The 21,285-nt window shown below is 38.7% G+C and overlaps 1 protein-coding gene across 4 annotated transcripts in view; it reads right to left on the bottom strand.

Moving 5' to 3' along the window:
- Positions 1-21,285, bottom strand: part of ACYP2 (acylphosphatase 2) — a 45,441-nt gene that overhangs the window by 18,101 nt on the left and 6,055 nt on the right. Inside the window, exon 4 of one of the 4 annotated variants that reach the window (XM_064446906.1) lies at positions 15,396-15,446. The exons of 2 other annotated variants lie outside the window; for them this stretch is intronic. In XM_064446906.1, coding sequence (XP_064302976.1) covers positions 15,396-15,446 — 51 coding nt within the window. Of the gene's footprint in view, positions 1-5,959; positions 6,934-15,395; positions 15,447-21,285 lie in introns of those variants that run through there. One more of the 4 variants, XM_064446908.1, reaches the window with a different exon arrangement.

Genomic DNA, 21,285 nt, shown 5'->3' on the forward strand with positions numbered 1-21,285 from the left:
AGTATGGCCCTATTCAGTTAATTCCCCTGGGAATGGCAACTCAGTGTGTAAAATTCTCTTTTCAACTGATATTAAGCCCTATGAAATAACACACACACACAAAAATGAAATACAACTACAAAGCCACATTCTACTATACACCTTCCAGGAATCTCTAAACAATACATCAGGTCTCCAAATTACTAGCAATGCTGGCCAGCCCTGGTTCTTCAGTGATGTGTGGAATTTTTAACCTCTTCAATTTTTAAAGACGTATAAAAATCCTGAAAAATAATTATATTAATGATAAAGTACCGATATTTACTCCAAAAAATATTTAAAAATCATAGGGTATTTCATTTTGCCCCAAGCAAAGCACTGTAAGCTTTGAAGAATTCGGTAGTTAATGCAATTGCTTAGGATGAAGTTATAAAGCATATTACATTTACAAGTATGTGAAGTTCCATTCATTTATTCAGACATAGAAAAATAATAACTCTGATCCAAACAAGTAGGGACATGCAAAAAACAATGTAATGCTTCTTGAAGAAGAATTTTACCTACATTGGTATACCCCACTACTAGTACATCCAAATTATAAGAAGACTCCTGCATGATATTAAGGGCAGAACTACTGTTGTTCGAATGCTTTAATCTGACAGCATTAGAGTATAACCCAAGACATCTCCAAGTTGGAAGTAATTTCTTTGAATATTTCTAACTATGGCCAAGTTCATCTTACACAGACACTAATTAAAATGTGTTTAAACCAGTGCTTGACTGAGGGGGGGGGGGAGCTTTCTAAGTCTGGGGTTCAAGCTGGGACATGCTGCAATCTGTCAGGCAGTTCAGGTGGAGGGCGGCAGTATTCAGTACCTCGGAGATGCCACACAGTGCTCCAACCCACCAGACAGGCCCTCTGGCCCAGGGAAAACCTCCACAGCCATTTACACGAGGCAACTCTAGTTTTGGAAACCAGCCAGGATCAGGATGGTGGAGATGACAAAGCATATTAGCAACAGTATTATACTGAACCACATTTACCTTTGTCAAAAAAATTACGCAAGTTGTTAGACCAATTAGCTATTTTAGTGGTATCTAAAAATGGACCAGGCTATTTTCAGAAGAGGCAGAGAAGGCCTGCTACAAAACTGGAGCTGTAAGACAATGAAAGACGTTAACAATTTAACTCCCTTCCTCATTATGTTACAACTACTATTACTTGCCCTGCAACTAGAAACTTCAGCATAACTCACTGAATTCTGCCAGTAGCCTTCATAGCAGCAGTTAGTTCCATTCACTTCTAACAGTTACTCAGAGTAAGATACTACTTAAGGTACGGAGAAAAAACAGTGGGAGTCAGAGGCTTCTACCTGTGCTGCTGCCAGCCTCAAACATTTCCCAGTCCTCTTAATGTCTCTGCAATGTCAAGATGGGAAATGCTTTTGTAAATGGTATTCGGTACTAAAACAAACAGGCTAACTAGAAACAGTGTGGTTACATCTACATTAGCCAGGAGCACAGACCAGAAACAGCAGATTTGCAGAGTACAATGGTTGGTGCTGACGCCCTGACTTCCACACTGTATTAAATACTTCAGACAGCTTCTTGCCTGCCCCCTCCGCCCCACCCCCTGCAAGATTTCTTGAATTAGAACAGGAAAAAAGAGGAGATATAGGTTTTGAAGATATAGAGATATAGATTTTTGAAGGGTTTCTGTTCTTCCTAATCCTCCTACCTCTTCAGAAATAGTACTTAATCACTGAAAAAATTCAGGATTCCTGTGGAATTAAGTACCTCCATCAGCCACAGACACCTCCAGAACATTCACCCTTAACTAAGTGCAGATGTGAGCTAAGACTCGCATCTCTCGACTTGTAGGTGAATACTATGTTAAAATGGACTTCAGATGCCTCTTGTCATGTCTGCTACAAAAAGCCTAAAATTGTATTGTGTTTTGCAAGCACACCACAATATATCACACTGTTCCACCTTAATTCAAAGATCTCATTTTAATAAGACCTTGCAAGAACAGTTTTTGAAAACAGGGAAAAGGATTAAGAAATAAGGACTGAAACAAGTTTCTCCACATTTTTATGAATTATACTTTTTTTTTCTATACAAGACAGTAGACAAAATTGTATGTATGTTTATAATCAATGTTTTCAGACTTCCAAATGTTTCACACTCAAGTTTCCCTCTCATACTCGGTGTTATGATGGCAGTGTTCCTACTAAGTTTAAATTGGCTCATCTTATATCCCTCACACTGCCTGCTACAGGAATAGAATAAGCAGAGCAGAGGTGGGTGACATAAGCACCCACCTATAATTCCCTCTAGCTTAGCATTCATATTTCTGCAGCCTCTGTCTTCTGGGAACTTAAAACTTCTGTTTGCAAGAAGAAATTCTACATGGCTAACGAGAGACTAGTCATACAAATATTCAGCATTTTACTAAACTCAGTACCGCAAATGTTCACATAGCAAGGAACAGACATTAGCAACAAATATTAATAGGTATATTAAAGTGCTGTTCAGCAACTGGAAAAATATTTCTACCTAAGTCTTTCCAACTTCTGCTTCCATGTTGTTGAAGTTTCATTTTCAATTAAAGCTGTCAACCAGTTTTATTGAAATCAAAGATTTTAATTATACTTGGCAATTCCCAAACTGCTCTTTTACTTGGAAAAAGTGTTTTTCAATACTAACCACCAGAAGAAAATTGATATTTAAATTCACCCCTTCTCACGCTATTGATTTCCCTGCAAAGTAGGTGGAAAACAGGATTCTACTAGCGCAGTTGATGGAAGAAGTATCTAGAAGGCAAAAACAGACAGCAACTTCTACATACGCAAGTAGATTGACACCTAGTGTGAAAACACTGAACTACAAAGCCTATACTCATATCAATGAATATTAATTTAAAATAAGTTAAAAATACATATATTTAAGTAAGAGAAGCAAGTCCTCCAAATGCAGGCACCTTTAAATCTTCTTTTTTTAAATAGCTACACAAAGACTTGTACTAGTTAGTGACCGAGGAAGTGTAACTTCTAAAAGAGAAAAAACGATATGTTAGTAGTGAATCTTGAAAGCGAGTGATAGGATTGAGAAAGAAACTCAGGCAGGAAGGCTCAGAAGGAGAGCAGCACAGGCTAGCTGCTCAAGCAAAAGTTCTTTTTCTAGCCTTCGATAAGGTGAAGTAGAAAAGTTAGAGACAAAGGCAGAATGATTGCATGAGTTGTTTTAGAATTTGAAAGAGATCTTTAATACCTTCATTTCTGTGATTCAGGCCCAAAGAACGATGAGGAGTGGTCTAAGTAGTCTCTAGACAGCTCTGTTCTTTAGCACAATGCACATAGCCATGAAAGACAAAGTGTATGTTTTGTAGAACAGATAGATAAAAAGCCTTTCATAGTCATCCTGCTAACGATTAAACCCTAGTTTAGTATCAACATCATTATCCTAAAATTTAGCTTATTAAATATCTTTCGTCAAAGATGCTTTCATTCCTGCAATCTCAATGTTTGTCACTTTTATTCTCACCAGTATCACATCTAAGTTCATGGTAGCGTTGGCAGAGATTTTCGACCTAAACACATTTTCCTGGCAGTTTCAGTCATTTCAGGCCTATTTGCACCTTCTTGTCTGTAGTAATTCTGTAAAAGCAGTACCCAAAAACCAGTATCTTAAAAAGTCAACGGAAGTGCATTTGCACTACAACTCCCAACCCACTTATGATTCATTTATTATAACAATATTAGAATAGCTCTTCTGGTCCCTGCCAAAATCTCCTCAAGCCTATTCGTTTAATACCCCTATGTTTAGACATCAGATGCTTTCCAGAAACTAATAGTATCAACCTATTGCTAATATTTGTGTGATGGCCCTTGTCTGTGCAGTCCCCCCTTTAGCGTCAGTGTTAGAAACAGCTTTTAAACAGAAGACACTTTCAGTCAAAAACAGTTTACAAGCCTCCTACTAAATAAGAGTGGAATTACACAGCAGCAGCTGGAGCCGTTTGAGATGTCATCCACATCTATGTTCTCACTCCAGGTATTTAGAGGCAACACTCACAGCCTGTCCACCCCCATCCTTATGCTCAGTGTATGAATACACTAGATGGATCACAAATGTTGCTATCTCATTTCCCCCTCACTCACAGAATTCTGGAACTGAAAAGCCTTTGAAGAGGCCTTGAAGGAGAAGGGCAGGAACATGGAAATTATGCACAGGGACAATGCAACCTAAACATATTGATAAGAAATTTCATTTTACATATTTGAGTAACTGTCCACATCTACACAATGAAGTCTTCAGGCCACACACAATATTGTCTATTTGCATTTAGCATCACCTAATATTACCAAACCGATATGAAGGAGCAGTCAACAGCAGAGATGTGGTACATACAGGCACCTAAAAATAAAAGTTCTATTAGTTTCTGTATTTCCCACTATTGCCCCTCAACTCTCAAATCGCTTCTATTGATTGTCTCAAATCCAAAAGCACTGATGCTATGTTGTGTTCTGATAACCTACTGCCCTGAGTCACAGTTAATTGCCAAAATTAATCCTTTTTTATGAATAAATTATTCCTTAGCTTGACATTGACTCAATACGTTAATCATTAAACAACTGACAGTTTCTAATGTTGTAGATGTAACCAAAGGCCTGATTTTACTCAGGAAAACTTAGGACTCAAGGGAACCTCTGCGCGATGAGTCACAAATGAGTGGTAGACTTCAGGATAAGCTCTGGAAATGCTAAATGCATCTGGAAAACAAATAGCTGCTGCTCACTGTGCCATTTTTTGCAAGGGCACAGAGCAGAAAACTGTAAGCCTACAGACTGAAGTAAAACTTTCCTGACAGTAACTATACTGTACACATCAAGTCAACCAGAAAATAGTTTCTTGGCACCGTTTAAGCCCTACAGAGTTCTAAAGAGAAAGCTAAAAAGATTTTGCTCAATACCAAAGACCTTGCCCATCTGGAATATATCCAGTTTTGCTCCCCAAGCTTAGGATTTTCAGAAACTGCAAACAAGCAGACCCTGCAGAAAAAAAAAAAAATCCATACCTTGTCAATTTTTGTTTTGCACTAGCAACCCAACAATACAAAACTAACTGGAGAGATGCCCAATAAAGATCCATGCCTGCACCCAAGACAACTACTCTGGAAACATACTGAACAAAAAGAAAATTACAAATTTTTGGAACAAACATGTTAAGTTTTATTTTCCTTGAGTATCTGACAGAACTAAGGAGTACATTTCTTTATATTTACTTGACTCCATTCACCATATCTCACACATCAGACATGTAATTTATAGTTCATCATGTTACTTCTAAAGCTGATTCCTACCAAAAGCAGCGTGTGTCATCTCCTCCTCACACACCAACTCTGACACTCAAAGCAGCCCTACTCTGTACACATGTATTTTGTCACTGGACACAGGCAGTTTAAAGACCACCATAATTCAAATGTGATATATATGAGATATTTTGTTGGCAATACAGGAAGAGAAACACAACACAAACCAATCACAACTTAACTATACCTCCCTACATCCTAAGGTACAAAGACTCCACAGTTCAAAGAGACTGCAGGAGATGAAGAAAGGAATACTAAATGGGTGAAGGAAGCAAACCCATCCAGAAGCAACGCATGAGATTCTCACTGTGGAGAATCTCTAATTATTAAGCAGCTGATATTTCATACCATACTTTATTGGTTCATGAGATACACATGCCACACTATATTTTAACTTTGTTGTAAGGCTGAGAAATTTACGGCCCCTCCCTAGATTCAGATATAGCTCTGGCTGAACATCTCCCAGAAAAACAATTCAGAACTCCATTGAACCAACTATCAAACAGGTACTCAGGATCTGCTTTTTCTTACTTGTCATTACTGTTACACTGGGTCTGACTAAAAAAAAAAAAAAGAGACTTAAACATATCTTGGCATTTCTTGAACATAATGATTTTATTTTTGCCATCCTTTTTTCTTTATTAGGAGAACTAGACATCAGAACAACAAGATGTGTAATGAACCGGAGCAGATACAGCACAGAACAAGAAATACTTGGAAACTATTCGTAATACTCTTAGTATTCCTTTTCACTGAAGATTATTACTAATCCCACACATTCAGATGTGCTAATCAAGTGCCAGAAAACCATGTGACCAGCTGAAAGCTTAGATCTTTAAAATACATTTCAGGGGTTTTACTTGCCTTTGGGTTTTAGCTGTATCTTAATAGTGCCAACTTTTTCTTTGTAATACACAAGGCCAGAAATCTTTCTTTAAAGTGTAACTTCAATTCCTACAGAACAGGTTTGCACCAAGCACTAGAACTTTTAAAACACTAAGTATTGTCACAAAAATCTTTAGTTACCAATGCAGTCAATCAAGATGAGATCACTGAGTCATTAGTGAATTAAATATTATCAGTGTGCCTGAAGACAGGCTTCACAAAACAGGCTGTTGCTGTTCTGTAGCGTTAATTAACTAAAAACTAACCTCCCTTTCTAGTAATTTTATTTTATTCACCAACTAAAATACACCAGAAGTTATCTGCTAGAGCAATAGCCCTCTTTGCATAATTTCTTAAGTTACAGCCCTTTCTCCCAAAGGATTTTAGTTTTTCACCTTTCTTGAAAATAAATTCTTTCCATCAAGATCCATAGGCTTTGAAAAAACCCTTTATGAGGGTGGCTTGCTTTATTTTTAATATATCAGTAGATTGCTTAAATTTCATCAAGGCAGAGTTTCTTTGCATCCAGTCACTTTGTCCCACTATAGTGGTGTTAAAGTAGCCAGAACTCCCACTTAAATTATCACAAGGGGAACTTGTTTGCTGTCAAGCTGTAGTAGAGCCAGAACAACAGGGAGGGCAGAAGTGTGCATGGATTTTGATGTCCGCTGGCCTTGAGACAGCTGCTCTTCTTTCTATTAGAGAGGGACAGAATTAAGGACAAAAAAAAAAAAAAATCCTTCAGAAGTACTTGATTCCCCTGCCCATCTTACTCTTTCCTCTTTGAGCTGGTTACAGCACGAGAACTAACATTTTCTTTTATGTCAGCATTTAGAGTACTTCATCTTATGCCTTCCTGTTAAGTGAACTCCATCTCATTGCCCCCGCCAACTCCAAAGCTAAGACAAAGGTCTTTTTGCTTACTGTATCAGCAATCCCGTACCCTTAGCACGGGGTGGGCTCACAAGGTCTCACTTGAAATACTGTCCACAATGGTAATAATGCACAATGTAAATGTGGCAAATACATAACAACTCTTAAAATGCTACAGTCACTGCAGACCAAGGTAACTGGATAGTAACAATACACAGTACATATTATGCTTGCCTACAGCAGGCTGGGGGAAAACATGTAGCCCATTTTGTACTCCTGTATTTAATGTGACCTCGAGTCTAATTCCAAAAGCCACTGGCATGTTACACTGATCCACTTTAAGAGCAGGGAGGCTATCTGAGAGAAGAGGGTTACCAACCACAATGCTCTAAACAAGAAGCATCAAGATTAACTCAACCCGGACTGTGCGTTCCACCCTCAGCAAGCCTGTGTCACCTCTCTTCATGTTCATTTCACTACTGCTAACTTTCACTTGCAGATTTGCCTCATCTTGTGACCAGCTGAACATGACAGTTCTGGATTGCATTTTAGGAGGTGTGGATCAGAGAACTTATTTCTACCTAAAGACAGCTGTTTAAAATTAACACTTGCTACATACCAGATATACTTTGACATCAACGCATTATTGAAGCTACTATAAATTCTCTGTCCTTTCCCACTTCGTCCTTTGAGTTTTTTCTAACAGCAACAATAAGCTACTGCCTAGCAAGGAAACCACCACTGCAAACAAACACTTTGCTATCCTGGAACACTGACTCACATTAACCAAAAGGACTACGTATTTACTGCTTTTGGTGCTCTGGCATTTCTGTTCCTTTCATCATTAAAAATATTGGGTTAGACAGCACATATCACCTGGCAAAGAATAAGGAAATATGCTATTTCTGTGAATTCCCCCATATCTCAAAGCACATGCTGTGATTTCGAGCAGGCAATGAAGCAAAGTAAGGCAAATGTTTCCCAGAACAAGTGCCATGATGCAGTTGGGGAGGTATGCACAGACAGACCTTTGTACCAATGAGTCCCACTGAAGACACCTGGGTTCCATATTCATACAGAAGCTACCAATTTCAAGATGAGTTTCATAACTTTTGATAGCCACATTAGCTGGAAAAAACATTTGGAGCACTTTAATAAGTTCTACTTTCAAACCACGTGGTAACATAGACCTCATTCATGCCTTTCTACAGGGAGTCACATTCCCAGTGACACGATCCCCTTGGGAGAAGACAAATTTCCATGCAAGACTCCAACTAAAGCCATTAACTTCATTTTTTAACCTCCATTTGGGAGGACAGTTAAAGCACAGGCAGGAAGAGGAGAGCCAATAGCACAGCACAGCTTCCTTAAGGGAGCTGTTGTCAGGGTAAAGGCATCAGGCAGGTCCCTAGTGGGGAGGATTCTTCAGTCATCCCTGCACAGGTCACAGCGTTGTCCCACAAGCTCCAGCACCCCCTCCCACATTAATCCCACACAGCAACATGGCATTTAACTCACAGGGCCAGGCAAACACTGGCACCTATCCCACCAACACGCTGCTTCAGGCCCACGTCCCATACATGCTCCATACCTTGCCATTTGTCTCCAGCAGGCATACATGCCTGACAACTAGAAAACTTTAGATGATTTTAGGTTTGTTAGATAACTCCCAACACAATGAAGCAAAATATTTAGCATTTCTCACAATGTGTGGGGCTCAGTATTTAGTTATCAGCCTTTTACATGCTTCTGGTTAAAACAACAGGAACATCTCTTAATATTAGCTAAAACAGTAAACCAGACACTAGGTTGAATAGATTTTCGTTTGCCTAAATTCACTGAATACTTGTGAATAAACTCAGGCAAAAGAACAGCTTTCAGAAGATGAGAATAACATACAGTTTTAATAAAAGACTACAGGTCTGGATTTTTTTAAATGCTTATCTATGGTCTGCAAGTCCCGAGAAATCTGCTGGATGTACTCAAACAGCATGGCAGAGAAATCCTGCCTGCTGTCCTGGTCCTACACCAAAACCCTTTAAAAGGATAATGAAGACAGCATCACATTTCATAAGAGATTTCCTCAATGCCTGCTGAGCTGAGCTTGTTTACAAGCACTCACTGAAACGATTAATTGCTCATACGTTCCACTCCACACTGCTATGGCTCAGAATTTTCTGCCTATACTATCCATGTGGATGTGAGCCAGAAAGAAAATTTCTATGTAATTATCCAATTAATTCTTATTAATGCTAGCATTTAACAAAAAAATGCCAGCTGGCATACATAACAATCACTTCACTTCTATTGTGGAAGAACTACAAAAGGCATTTGTTTTCTTATTAATAGCTATAAAAAGAGACAAAGTTGAACAGTTTGCTTTGCTTTAAGCTACAGAAGATCAGAAGGGCAAAGAGAATAGAGGGGTGAAGGACTGGACCAGGAGTCAGGAAACAACTTGAATTCAGAGTCTGCAACACAATTCCTGTGCGATTGGGCCAATCAGTCCATCTCTGTGCTACAGGATTCCATTTGTAAATTAATGCTTTCTCATTCTTTGGCTTTGTTGCTTAATTTTACTATCTGTTCTTTGGTAGTAGGAATCTCTTATAACACATTAATAAGCAGAATGGGGTCCTTGTTGACTAAAGCCTGTATTTTTTTTCTTTGCATTGTTTAACATCAGGGGAATTTTGAGTTAGAAAGATGATTTCTTCTGAACCTTGCAGAAACCAGCTGCTCCAGCTGGCCCAGAGAAATCAACTGATGCAATAAGCCAAACAACATAGTTTGAAACAGTCCCAGTGCAGTTACTGGAAACTAGATAAAGGCATGTTATACCCTGAAATTTAGAGCAAGGTGTTATTCTTCAGCACTTAATTGATGTTAGGTAACCAATGCACAGAACCCCAACAACTTAAAGGAAGAAACTTCATTGCAATGATTAGCACAGGACTGGAAATCAACAGTCCCACACCTCCCTCTCAACTCCACCACAGACTTGCTGTACGAGACTCTACTGATGCTGCTCTGTGCCCCACTTCCTGTGTAAAGCATGGGAATAATCCACATGTAGCTGCTCAGCAGAACTATTTCAAATTAATCTACCTTTGTGCTGTGACACAGACAAGCGTTCACCAACATTTGCCTCAGCACTCATTCCAATTACACAGTACCTACACAACTATCAATTTCAGCACCATTACAATAGTATAAATATAAACTCTGTCTTTCTTTGAAGTCACTATAGTGCTACTGAAGTATTTATGATGTAATTAGCCAGAGTAATAGCATCAAACAGTCCCTAGGCTGGGTAACAGAAGGTCCTGACAGCTGAACTTCACACAAAACCATTGATGTGTTGTGTGACCTGGACAATAGAGATCCATTAGACCTTGATCTGCAGGGGATCCCAATACATATCCTGACACCCTGGCCCACTTAGCATACTTCCATCTCCAAACCAAGTTGAGACTGTACCTCATTTTACTCATGCTAATATTCAGCACTTTTCCCCTAATTGAGAGGGTGTAGCAGCTAGAGGAAAGCTGAAAACACATAAAACTGCATTAGCAGGGTTCATCACTAGGACAGCCAGCATTCAATCAGCTTTGCTCTCCCTAGCAGGTCTCACACAACACACTGTGGGGATTACTGCCGAGTGTTCGTGAGGGCAGCAGGATAATATAATATAGCAATTCATGCTCTAACAAAAAGATCTGGAAAAGCAGCCAAATGGACAGCAGTCATTTTGCAAGGCATCACGGGAGCCCTGTTTGCCTCAACTGTTGTAAAGCTGACCACATCCTAGCTTTTTTCAAAACATAAGTAGACATCACGAGTGATGTTTGTGATGAACAGCAGGGAACAGCAAATGTGTTTTCCTGTTGCTGAAGCTGAGTAATACTGCTCAAGCACGGTTTCCCAGCCAAGTAGGGCACAGCACATGCAACAGTAAATTGCAACAGCACAAATAATGCTGTGTATATACACCCAACCACAGATAGGTTACAGGTGTGATTCACTAGAAAACAGGCAGCTGACCTAAGAGTTTGCACAGATTCATTTCCAAAAGGAACTGAATTTGCACTCCAAAAAAGTTTTCTTCATGAGAGTATGCTGCCAGTTTGTCTATGAGGAGCCCGAGTTTCAAAGGTCACAGCCCCAAGGCAGTTGCGCTACGCAGACTTGCTCAAGACCCATCTTTCCAACACTGCTGGCTCAGCAACAGCCTCTGCAGAGCTCCCTTAGGGCCAGAGTCCTTACAGCCCCCTGACTGACAAGGAACATCTCAGTTTCCAGGCTCCAGCTCCTGGATGCACAGTCTGCAAAAGCAGGTCAGGTCAGGGAGATCTCAGACTGGCAGCAGCCAGCTGCTCTTCTCCACCCCTCCTAGAATACAGAGCCAAACCACATATTTTCCTAAACTCTTAAAAATCTCCTCTGCGAAACACTGAGCCATCTAAATTTAAAGAACATTTTAAATCTACGCAGACTGACAGTGGGGTATAGCTGTGCTGTCTGAAAAACTTCTAGTATTCACCTTGAAATCTCATTTCAGGGAATGGCTTATATTATACAATGAATAAGGCCAGAGGCTCAGGATTAACATTTGTACAGCATAACAGGATTTCAGGTGAGTTCCTATATGGTAGATCAAACCTGCTTAGATCCAAACATATGACTGAAATCTCGTTAAATGATTGCTAGGAGATGTGTGAGCTGGAAAGACTGGGTTTGTTCCTCCAGATGGTTTCTTTTCTAGTATATATTAAAATTCTATGGCTTAGAGAGTCAAAACAGGGAAAGAAAACTATTTGTCCAGGACCCTCTCCCATAAGAATGGTCACTGGGAGTTCAAGGAATCTTTTTTCCAATCATAGCATCAGCTGCCCATTTTAAAACCTGCTTTTCTTTCACCAAGTTTTGAATACTTTCCAGACTTTTTCCAGACTGATTTTCTTTGTTCCTTTAGCAGCAGGGAAACAAGCAGGAAGAGCCCACAGCATCACAACTCAGAGCACAAGTCTGAACACCAGTGGAAAGTACTTAAGGTACACAAGCAGAGTATTCACTATAGATTAAAACAGCCAGCTGTTTTACCCCAGCTTCAAAAAAATGAAGGAATCCCAGCTTTGAAAAGAAAGCTTCTAACCCAGTAACAGAGAATACAGTAAATCAACCAAAGCAAACCCAGTGTCTTCTCCAAGTTTATATAAATGATTCCCTGCAAAGAGACTTTAGTATCCCCTTCAGAGGGGCCACATAAAACAGGCAAAGATTTAAAAAGTAATGTTAACTCTGCAGGTCAGCTGATAACATCCAGCAGAGTTCAAGGGAAAAATCTCAGGGCGCCACATTAAGCTAATTAACACAGTATTTCCCTGGAGTATAAGCCAAGGGAGTGGAGGGAAGAGTTGGAAAAAAAAGAATAAGGTAAAATTGAGTTATATAATTGAGTTAGCCAGCAATACATTTTCTAGTGCTGCAGTGCACTAGCAGTGGCAGAGAAAAGAGCAGCATCAGAAGCTACTTTGATTTTTTCCCCCCTTTTGGCAAAGGGCGTACCTTAAAAACATGAGTGTGAAACATACTCATCTTCTATAAAAATATGGTAAATAAACTGAGCACAGCTTGCTCATGAATCAAATCAGTACTACAGTGATTTGTGGAATAAAACAAACAGGTATCTCAGCAACATAAAAAAAAGCTTCAGAATTCTCGCCCCACAAAACAAGCTCCAACTAGCTTCCTCTTCCTTTCTGGCTATCTGCACAGCATGGCATAAGTAATAAAGATTTTACTTGAAGTCCTAGATTCACCTAGCTAATTAAGTGCTTAAATCCTAGAGAGATGATGCTTTTCCAGGACAGCATTTTTACTACCAGAACGTTGGTAAGATCAGTAGTAGCAAGATTGGTAGGATATGTGCATAATTACACTAGTAAATTCGGAACTAAATCAAACCCACCCACTCAACACAGGATTCATGGTTAACTACCTGCCCCCTCCTTTGCATGCTGTCAGTTTGGACTACAAAATCTTTGCGCTCCCGTGGGAGAGCTCTTGCGTCTGGTACTATACACGTGATGTAATGCATCTGAAAAAAATACATCCTCCCAACTTCTCACCAGAAGCAAGGGCTCCTACTAGCTTGATCCTGAAGCTATTTGCCTAGTTCATAACCCTTGTTTTGGGGACAGCAGCAGCATCCCTGTGAAGGTCTTTTCATCTTATATTATGCAACCTTAATATTAGTTTAATGTTGCTTTCTCCTGTGGATGATAAACACAAATCTCTAGACCCAGAATAGTACCCTTCATCCCTCTTAAGATAGAGAAGTGGTCATAACAGGCTTGTTCCCTACTTACTGGACTAAATCTTCAAATATAATCAGTACACACAAAAGGAAAACAAACCCCTTCAGCCATCAAGTGGGAAGATCACAGAACAAAACAAACAGTGCACTGTAGTACAACTCATTTCTAGTCTAGCCTGACTTTTGAATGCTTGGCTTTACAAATTCAGCAATAATCTTTTAACATTGCTCTGCACATTTAATCTCCATTTTTAGACCAGTTAGCTGAATTCTTTGCCTTCTCAGCAACCTTCTGTATATTAGAACATCAAGTGGACACCCTTATCACATTGTAAGTTTGTATAAACAGTGTTAGTTACTCTTTCAGCATACAGAATATTTGTTAATTATTATGCCTTGGCACTTTGCAGAAGGCAAAGATCCACTATGATATCCAGCTGCAGTGTAGGTATCCCTGGCCACTTCTTGGTTCATGCTGTCAATTAGTATCTACGTACGGAGAAACATCAGAATTCACATGGAACCAAAACAGATTTTTGTATTAGAATTTATATCGTGATTTTGGTGTGTCTTTCTGGACAACATTGAAAGAAGTCAAACCCATACTACCCAATCTTTGTGCCTGATCTGCCAAAATATATTAGCCTTAAGTAATGCAGTTTAAAAAACATTTTTAAATGCCCCAATTTATTTCAGAAGAAAAAACACTTCAAATTTAAGGTTGAATAAAATATGTTTGAATAAAAAAGTGGCAAAACAAAAAATTACATTTCTGAAGTTGGTCTTTAAGAACCACATCAGTTGGTTTTGATTTTCAGAACTCATTTGAAACATCACATGCAAGCTGTGGCCAAGATGCTTTTATACAAACTCACTGGAGTTTATATAAAATTGCATGTGCATAATCCATGCACGTGAACAGATTCAGCCTCACCAGCTTCTGAGTCTTTTTCACATAGGAAGTGAACAAGTTTCTCAATTTCCTTCCCACTACATTTATGCAATTTGATATGGGCAAACATGAGCATGCTCCACCACCTGCTAAGATGACTGGAAGCTACAGAGTATCACTGGTGAAGTACTACCCTCAAACTAGAAAGCCCTGCTGAGAAGCCATTAGGGCAGCTTAGGTTCGCTGCCCTGAGGAGAGAGTCCTGCAGCTCTTGGCTGTTTCAACGGGGGCAAAAGCAGGCTGCACCTCAATGCAACACAGAGGTCGTCTCAGCAATCTTGACAGAGTAAGCCATATCTGATAGGACAAACATTTAGAACCTTACATCACTCAAGCACTTGTTTTGTTTCATACTGCAAAAATGCAGATAGCTTTGTCAAATACAGCATCTATAATAGCTTTCAAATAAGCCTACACTTTCCAAGTACATGCTTTTACTGATAATAACCATTTTGTTGCCAAAGATCTATTTTTAACTCTGTGTACACAGTTATTCCCCTTGATAAGCTGAAGTACAAAAACCTCTCACAAATACTACTTTAAACTGGGCTTTTAGTCATTAGTGTTTCTGTAAATCTTGAGTTGGAGTACTACAGACATCTGGAACACTTCAGCACAAAAAGCCAGAAAAATGGTATTGAACTGTTCTACATCCTACTGTATCAGTGATGAGAGAATATTTTCACTTTGAAACTATCAAAGCATTACACATGGTCCCAGTAATATCAACTATAAAGAATGCATAAATGCTTAAAATGCTCAAATAAATAAAGCTTCCCATAGAAATCACACATCTTACTGGCATTTGTATTTTGAAAACAGTCTCCTAGAAAGCTCAACCAATACTGCACAGAGGTGCTCTAGAACAGTGACTGTGGTTTAATTAAGATTAATTTAGAGTAAAAATAAATTTCTATTTTTTTTTCCAGTGTGATTGTAAGAAAGGCATATCACTCTTCTTAAATATGCAAGAAAATCCCCAAATTGAGTGCTGAGACAGCAGTTCCACTTGCCCGTGTTTATAGTTCAATCCAGTGCAACCTTGCAATCCTTCTTGCTTCCAACTGCAACAGAGATTTGAGAATTGAATGTTATCACAGGTAGACATCAGCTAAGCAAACGAAAGTCTGGAATTCTGTAGCAAATTAGGACTTCATGTATTAGCACTGCTAAAGGACTTTGAAGCATTAATGCAACATGCCTATGGAACCATCATTTCGAAAGAGACAAGCTACCAGAGATATACAGTTAAAAAGAAGTTGAGCACCTTGTCCAGGATCACAAACTGAGTTTTCCAAGAAACCGTACAGACTAATGCTTCTTATTCCAAAGGCACAATTCGAGAACATTTGGTCCTGTTTAAATGCAGGAATCACATCTGGTAGGTACTCTATAAACATAAAAGGAAAGCAGCTTTGCATCTTCCCTGTATCTAACATTTAAACAAATATTAATATGCTCACTAGTAATAAGAACAGGAGACCAGCTACACATGAGAGGCCTGCAGCAATTTTTTTTCCATACAGAGACCTACAAACATGCAAAGTGTGGAACACCTTGAAATTTTAACGGACAAAAAGAGTCACATGGCTCCTAAAACAAATGGACATTCCTGGCAGCTTCAGAGGGAGCTGGAAGAGAGAAACATTCTTCACTGAATCAATTCAAGCATCAAATACCATAAGCTGTTGAGAGGTGGCTCCCTCCCCCCAGTAAATGAAAATACCTCAGTAGACTTGTGTCAGTGGTATGAACTTAAACTATAGCATATATGTTAGAATAATAGCTGTAAGAATTAAGCACTGCCCTAACTTAGTAACCTTAAGTGTCAATGAGAACATGTGATCTTCAACAGGAACTTTTGTTTTATTCTAAAAAGCAACTAAACCGCTAAATTGTACTCCTCAAAAAATCTGATACTCAAAAGATGAAGAAAACATGAGAATTAACTTCTACTAAGACAGTATTCAGTAAATCCTACTTAACTATTTGTACTATAAGCCTAGATTTAGCGCAATTCATTAAACTACATTTTTATCAAAATTAATTACTATGAACACCTCAGTGATCAGAAATGGAAGCAGACACTTTATAAAGAATGCCAGTTCCACTGAGCTACTGCAAATTCACAGCAACTGTAAAAATGAATAGATTAAGAAAAATCTACAAGGTTATACCATACAGCTACCTTTATACCCCAGCCCAAGAAATGGGTGGGTGGAAAACATTCTTCCACTACTCCATATCCAGAAAGACATAACCGCTGTTAAAAGCTTTAGCGGTTTATGGCATTTCAAAGAACAGTGACAATCCAGCACAGTCCAAAGGACAGGACCTGTGCCAGGAGTCCACTTCTATTTCTGGCTCTATCACTGGTGGGCTGTGTGACCTTCAGCGGGGAGCTACATCTCCCTTCCTTCAACTACTCCTACCCACAGGGAGAGAATTGCCTGTTGCTATGCCCCTAAGTGACTAACAAAAGGGGACTTCACTGCAGGGCAGTCGGCACTACTGTAAAATACAAAATGGCAAGGGCAGAACAAGGGTGAGCCATTAGACCTCCAGTTTTGAGTTGCAAGCATGCAGCTCTCTCCTTCAGCTAAGTAACATTAATATCTTATTGGTTTCACTCTCAGAAACCAGTAGCAAAGAACTACCATCTTCGACTTACCTGACACACTCCTTGTCTTTGCAAGCAGAATACAGCTGTTACGATAAACTCTAATTAGTTCTTCGTTTATCTGGTTTGAACTGCTAAAACCCTAAAGAACAAGGTTTAATTTCATTCTTCCCCAGGTCATCAGCAACATTTAGCAAATTTAATTTACAGGACCAAGCTCTGAGCCTGCATAACTTAAATAGTTCACAATTTAGCCTGTCAATTTTAAGCAATAAACAAATCATCATAGATAAGAAATTAATACCTCAAACATTCAGTATGAAGAGAGCTGATCACATTTATCATTATACTAGCCACCAAGATTACAGTTTAACACAACTTATTTTTCCAGTATAGGCTAATTTTCACCTTTAAATAAATAAAAGCAAAACTAAATGAAAAAAACTGAGCTTGTTATACTTGGACCCATACTGAACTATAAAATCCCCACCATATTTCTTGTCTTCTGACTGCTATTGAGACACCAAAATACTGTAAATCACTCTCAGTGATTAATATAAAAACTCTTTCATTCCAACCATAAATGAGAACACATCCTAACCCCTTTTCCCTATTTCATATTTTAGCAAAGTAAAACCAGAAAGCTTAAAGAATGCACTTCTAACTTCCCTCTCTCTTTTCCTTCAAATTATATCACTGTCAGCTTCCCAAGAACAGCACATCCAGGAAATATTCCATCCATACTATCACAGCACATCACTGCCTCATTGACAAGACACAAGGTAAACATTAAGTGCTCTGCATCAGAGCAGATGTATTCTTCTAGAAAATAAGCATGGCAAAAAGCCCTCACAATTTTGTAAATGCTTTCTGTAACACTGAACCGTATGACGACCAGTGTGCTTTGCACGACCAACCTCAAATCTAGCAGCTGCAATTTTGTGTGTATATGCTTTTCTAGACCTGTGGGATGCTGATGTTCACCTTGGCCTACACATTCCTTGATCAGATGAAAGATATAACGGAATTTCAACCAATGTGCTCATTAAACACAGCTAATAATTAAATCATTCCAGTAATAAATTTTTACAACCTTTTAATAAACACAACCCTCAAAATGTATACCTACGAATTTGGAGCCTATTTTGACAACCACATTCATCTTGGACTAATGGTAAGAGTTTCCCATAGCCTACTTAATTTGATTTAGAAGTACTTGTAATAAGATGGTCTAATGACCTCTTTCTTGCTAAATCCTCTCTACCACATTTGACCATAAACTTGGCTTCAACCCCACCTTGGTATTTCACCTCCACCCCCATTAGCTCATCTCTCTGACATTCTCCTCTCCCACACTACCAGATTTCAGAGTTTTCCTTCTATCTCTAGGACCAATCTCCACAAATATTTTTTTTTCTATTACAGCACACCTTGGTTAATGTATCACGCTGCCTCTCTGCCCCCTAGACACAGAAGTACCTTTGGAAGTTTTGTACCTTTTCTGCTAGTCTGATGTTATTCACCACTTCTTGAATCTACCAATTCCCAGTCCACAATCACATTATTTTACAGATCAGCAGTTGCCAAACCGAAATTTACTTCCATATTCTCTCCCTAATCCATCAGTATTTCCAAACTCTCTGAACTTTTCATTCAACTGCCTTCATCTTCTTTTCAACAGCAGGCTTCTGGGTATATCACAGATGTCTCAAATGTATCTAAAACCCTAAACCACTTCCTTGTCCGCACAAGTGTCCCCTGCAGATTCGTTTCTACCACTATGCCCAGATTCACGCACAAAGAAGTGTTACAGTTTCTTCTCCTTAATATTTAGATTGAGCTGAAAGTTTTAAAAAATATCCTTTTAAAATGGAGAAAAATCTCAAAATACAGACTAAAATCTGTTCTTTTATATCTCAACATAAATTGGGTATTAAGATCTAGAATTTTGCTCAAGAAACCCAACCATGGTCTAAATATGGAGGGGTTTTTTTTACTAACATTTAGTTCCATTTCATGCCATCTGGGCTATTCTCTGCACACAATTAAAAAATTATATTGAGGAAAAAAGTCTTTATTCAATTGCAGTTGGTACAGAGAGGACTCTTGGATACACCTGACTAATGAAACAGAGAAAGGAGGACAGTTGCAATATTAACTAATACAGAGTTCACTTGTCCACTTTCACATGGTAAAAATCTAGATTTTTCTATGCAGATACACACTGAAGACATTTTCAAGTCTTGTGCCACATATTTAATATTAATTCTTCTTAACTGACACTGATATTAAAAATCAAAGCATTCAAATTAAATCAGCATTATTTTACTAATTAAAAAACATTTCCAAGACAATCAATACATATTTAATATTAGGCCTTTCTACAAAGACAGGAAGAACACTTACTATGCTGTTACATATTACTTGTGTCTAAAAATCGTCCTAAGATGTTACATTTTGAAGCGTCAGCCTGATTTGAAATCCTTGATTTTTGGAATAAATTTTTAACTGGAAATAAGAGCCTTACCTTCCTTTTTTAATGGGTAACTAAGTAATATGTCATCATTCAAAGTTAAAAAAATTCTCATAGGAAAGTGATTTCTAGCCTGCCAATGCAAGTTGCTATGGCAACAACTGCAATGCCTACAAAGGCTCTACCCTTATTCAATGAATAAAACGGAAAAAATATCACAAGATACTATAATGAAAAATCCTGTTCTGTAAGTCCTCCTGAAAAAAAGGACACCAAAGGACTACCTTCTCTACCCCATTTAACAATATCTGGGCTGGCAAAAAAGATTGCAGTTTACCGTAAAACCTTATGTCATGTTTTATAAATGCTGCAACTCTGCTTTTCTTGTGAATTTAGTATTCTTTGGCTCACAGGCAGGTAAAAGACTGAAAACAAGCTTTTAGTATCTAAGGATAATGAGTGTTATCTACATGAAGCAGTAGCAGCAGGCAGAACAAGAATATAAAATACAGCAGGGAAAAAGGTAGTGAAGAAAAAAGATGGATTCTACCATAACAGTCTAAAAATAGATTCACTTCAGATGAAGCACGTAGAGTTGAAAGTATCTACAGAACAAACAGCTCCATCTAGAGGTTAAAAAGCGAGGGTTATTACAGGAAACTTACAGGTGAAAGGTTCTCAAGACTTCTTAAAAATACCCTCTAAAATGGTCTGCAAGATCTCCCATTTAAAATAAAAAATTGGCTTCAAAATACATTATGTAAAAGCCACCTGATCTTTGAGAATCTGTAAGTTTTTAAATTAAAAGCTGAAGACAAATCTTGAAATGAAAATATCTAAAAATCAAAAACTGTCCATTCATACCTCAAGCTTCTTGTATTCAGTGCAACTCACACTGAAATCCTGGCCACTGGGAAGTCAGCAAATTTTGCCAGTTTTCAGTGTGATCAAGATTTCACCACTACAGAATATAAATCAAAGAAGTTGGCCTCCCAGAACCACTTCAACAAAAATTTATACTCACGTTCAACACCAAGTGAATGGTCCAATAAGGAATACAACTTCCTGCATGTGCAACACTTCTCAGGCCCCAACCCTTCATACTTACATTTTCCACTTATTTCTGCAAGAGTCAGAATGCCCCTGCTAAATTGTTACATGCTCCAGGAGCAAGCTCTATTTTGCACGTCATCTTTCAAAGTAATTCATCATAATCGTATTTTGTGTCTGCAGGGAAACAATTACTTCCACGTTTTAGAACAAAATCCAGGCCCCAGCAGGCAGCTTAAGAAACTACACCAGGCTCAGGCAAATGAGGCCAGTTCTTTTCCCTGGCAGGATGGGAATGAACCAACCCGCAGTCCACTGCCTGGATTAGCAGACACTCATCTGTGCTGCATCTGCAGCAGCAGATACGTAGCCTCTGGCTGCCTTCCTGCACCTAATCCCTCGGTTCTAACACAGTAAAGTTGTATTTGACTACCCATGACTCTCCAAAGATCATCGGTTACCTGGCCAACTGAATTTCAAAATATACCTCCTCTAACATGCTCTCACTTCACTGGAGAGCTTTAAGTATGGGTGGATACTCATACCTCCAACTCTCCTGCTTTAAATCTTAGTTTCTCTACTTTATACTGCTTCTGGTAAGCAGTAAAGTAACTTTATACTTAGTTCTCCATCTAAACTCCATGCATGCATTACAATAATGCTTAAAATATATCACCAGGACCATCCCCAGAATTCCTCACAGATTATATTTTACCTTGCAGCCTGCATTAAAAAAAGTCTTAAGAGGCATTGTTTCTTG

The sequence above is a fragment of the Phalacrocorax carbo genome, chromosome 3 (assembly GCF_963921805.1).
Source record: "Phalacrocorax carbo chromosome 3, bPhaCar2.1, whole genome shotgun sequence".
Taxonomy (NCBI): Eukaryota; Metazoa; Chordata; class Aves; order Suliformes; family Phalacrocoracidae; genus Phalacrocorax; species Phalacrocorax carbo.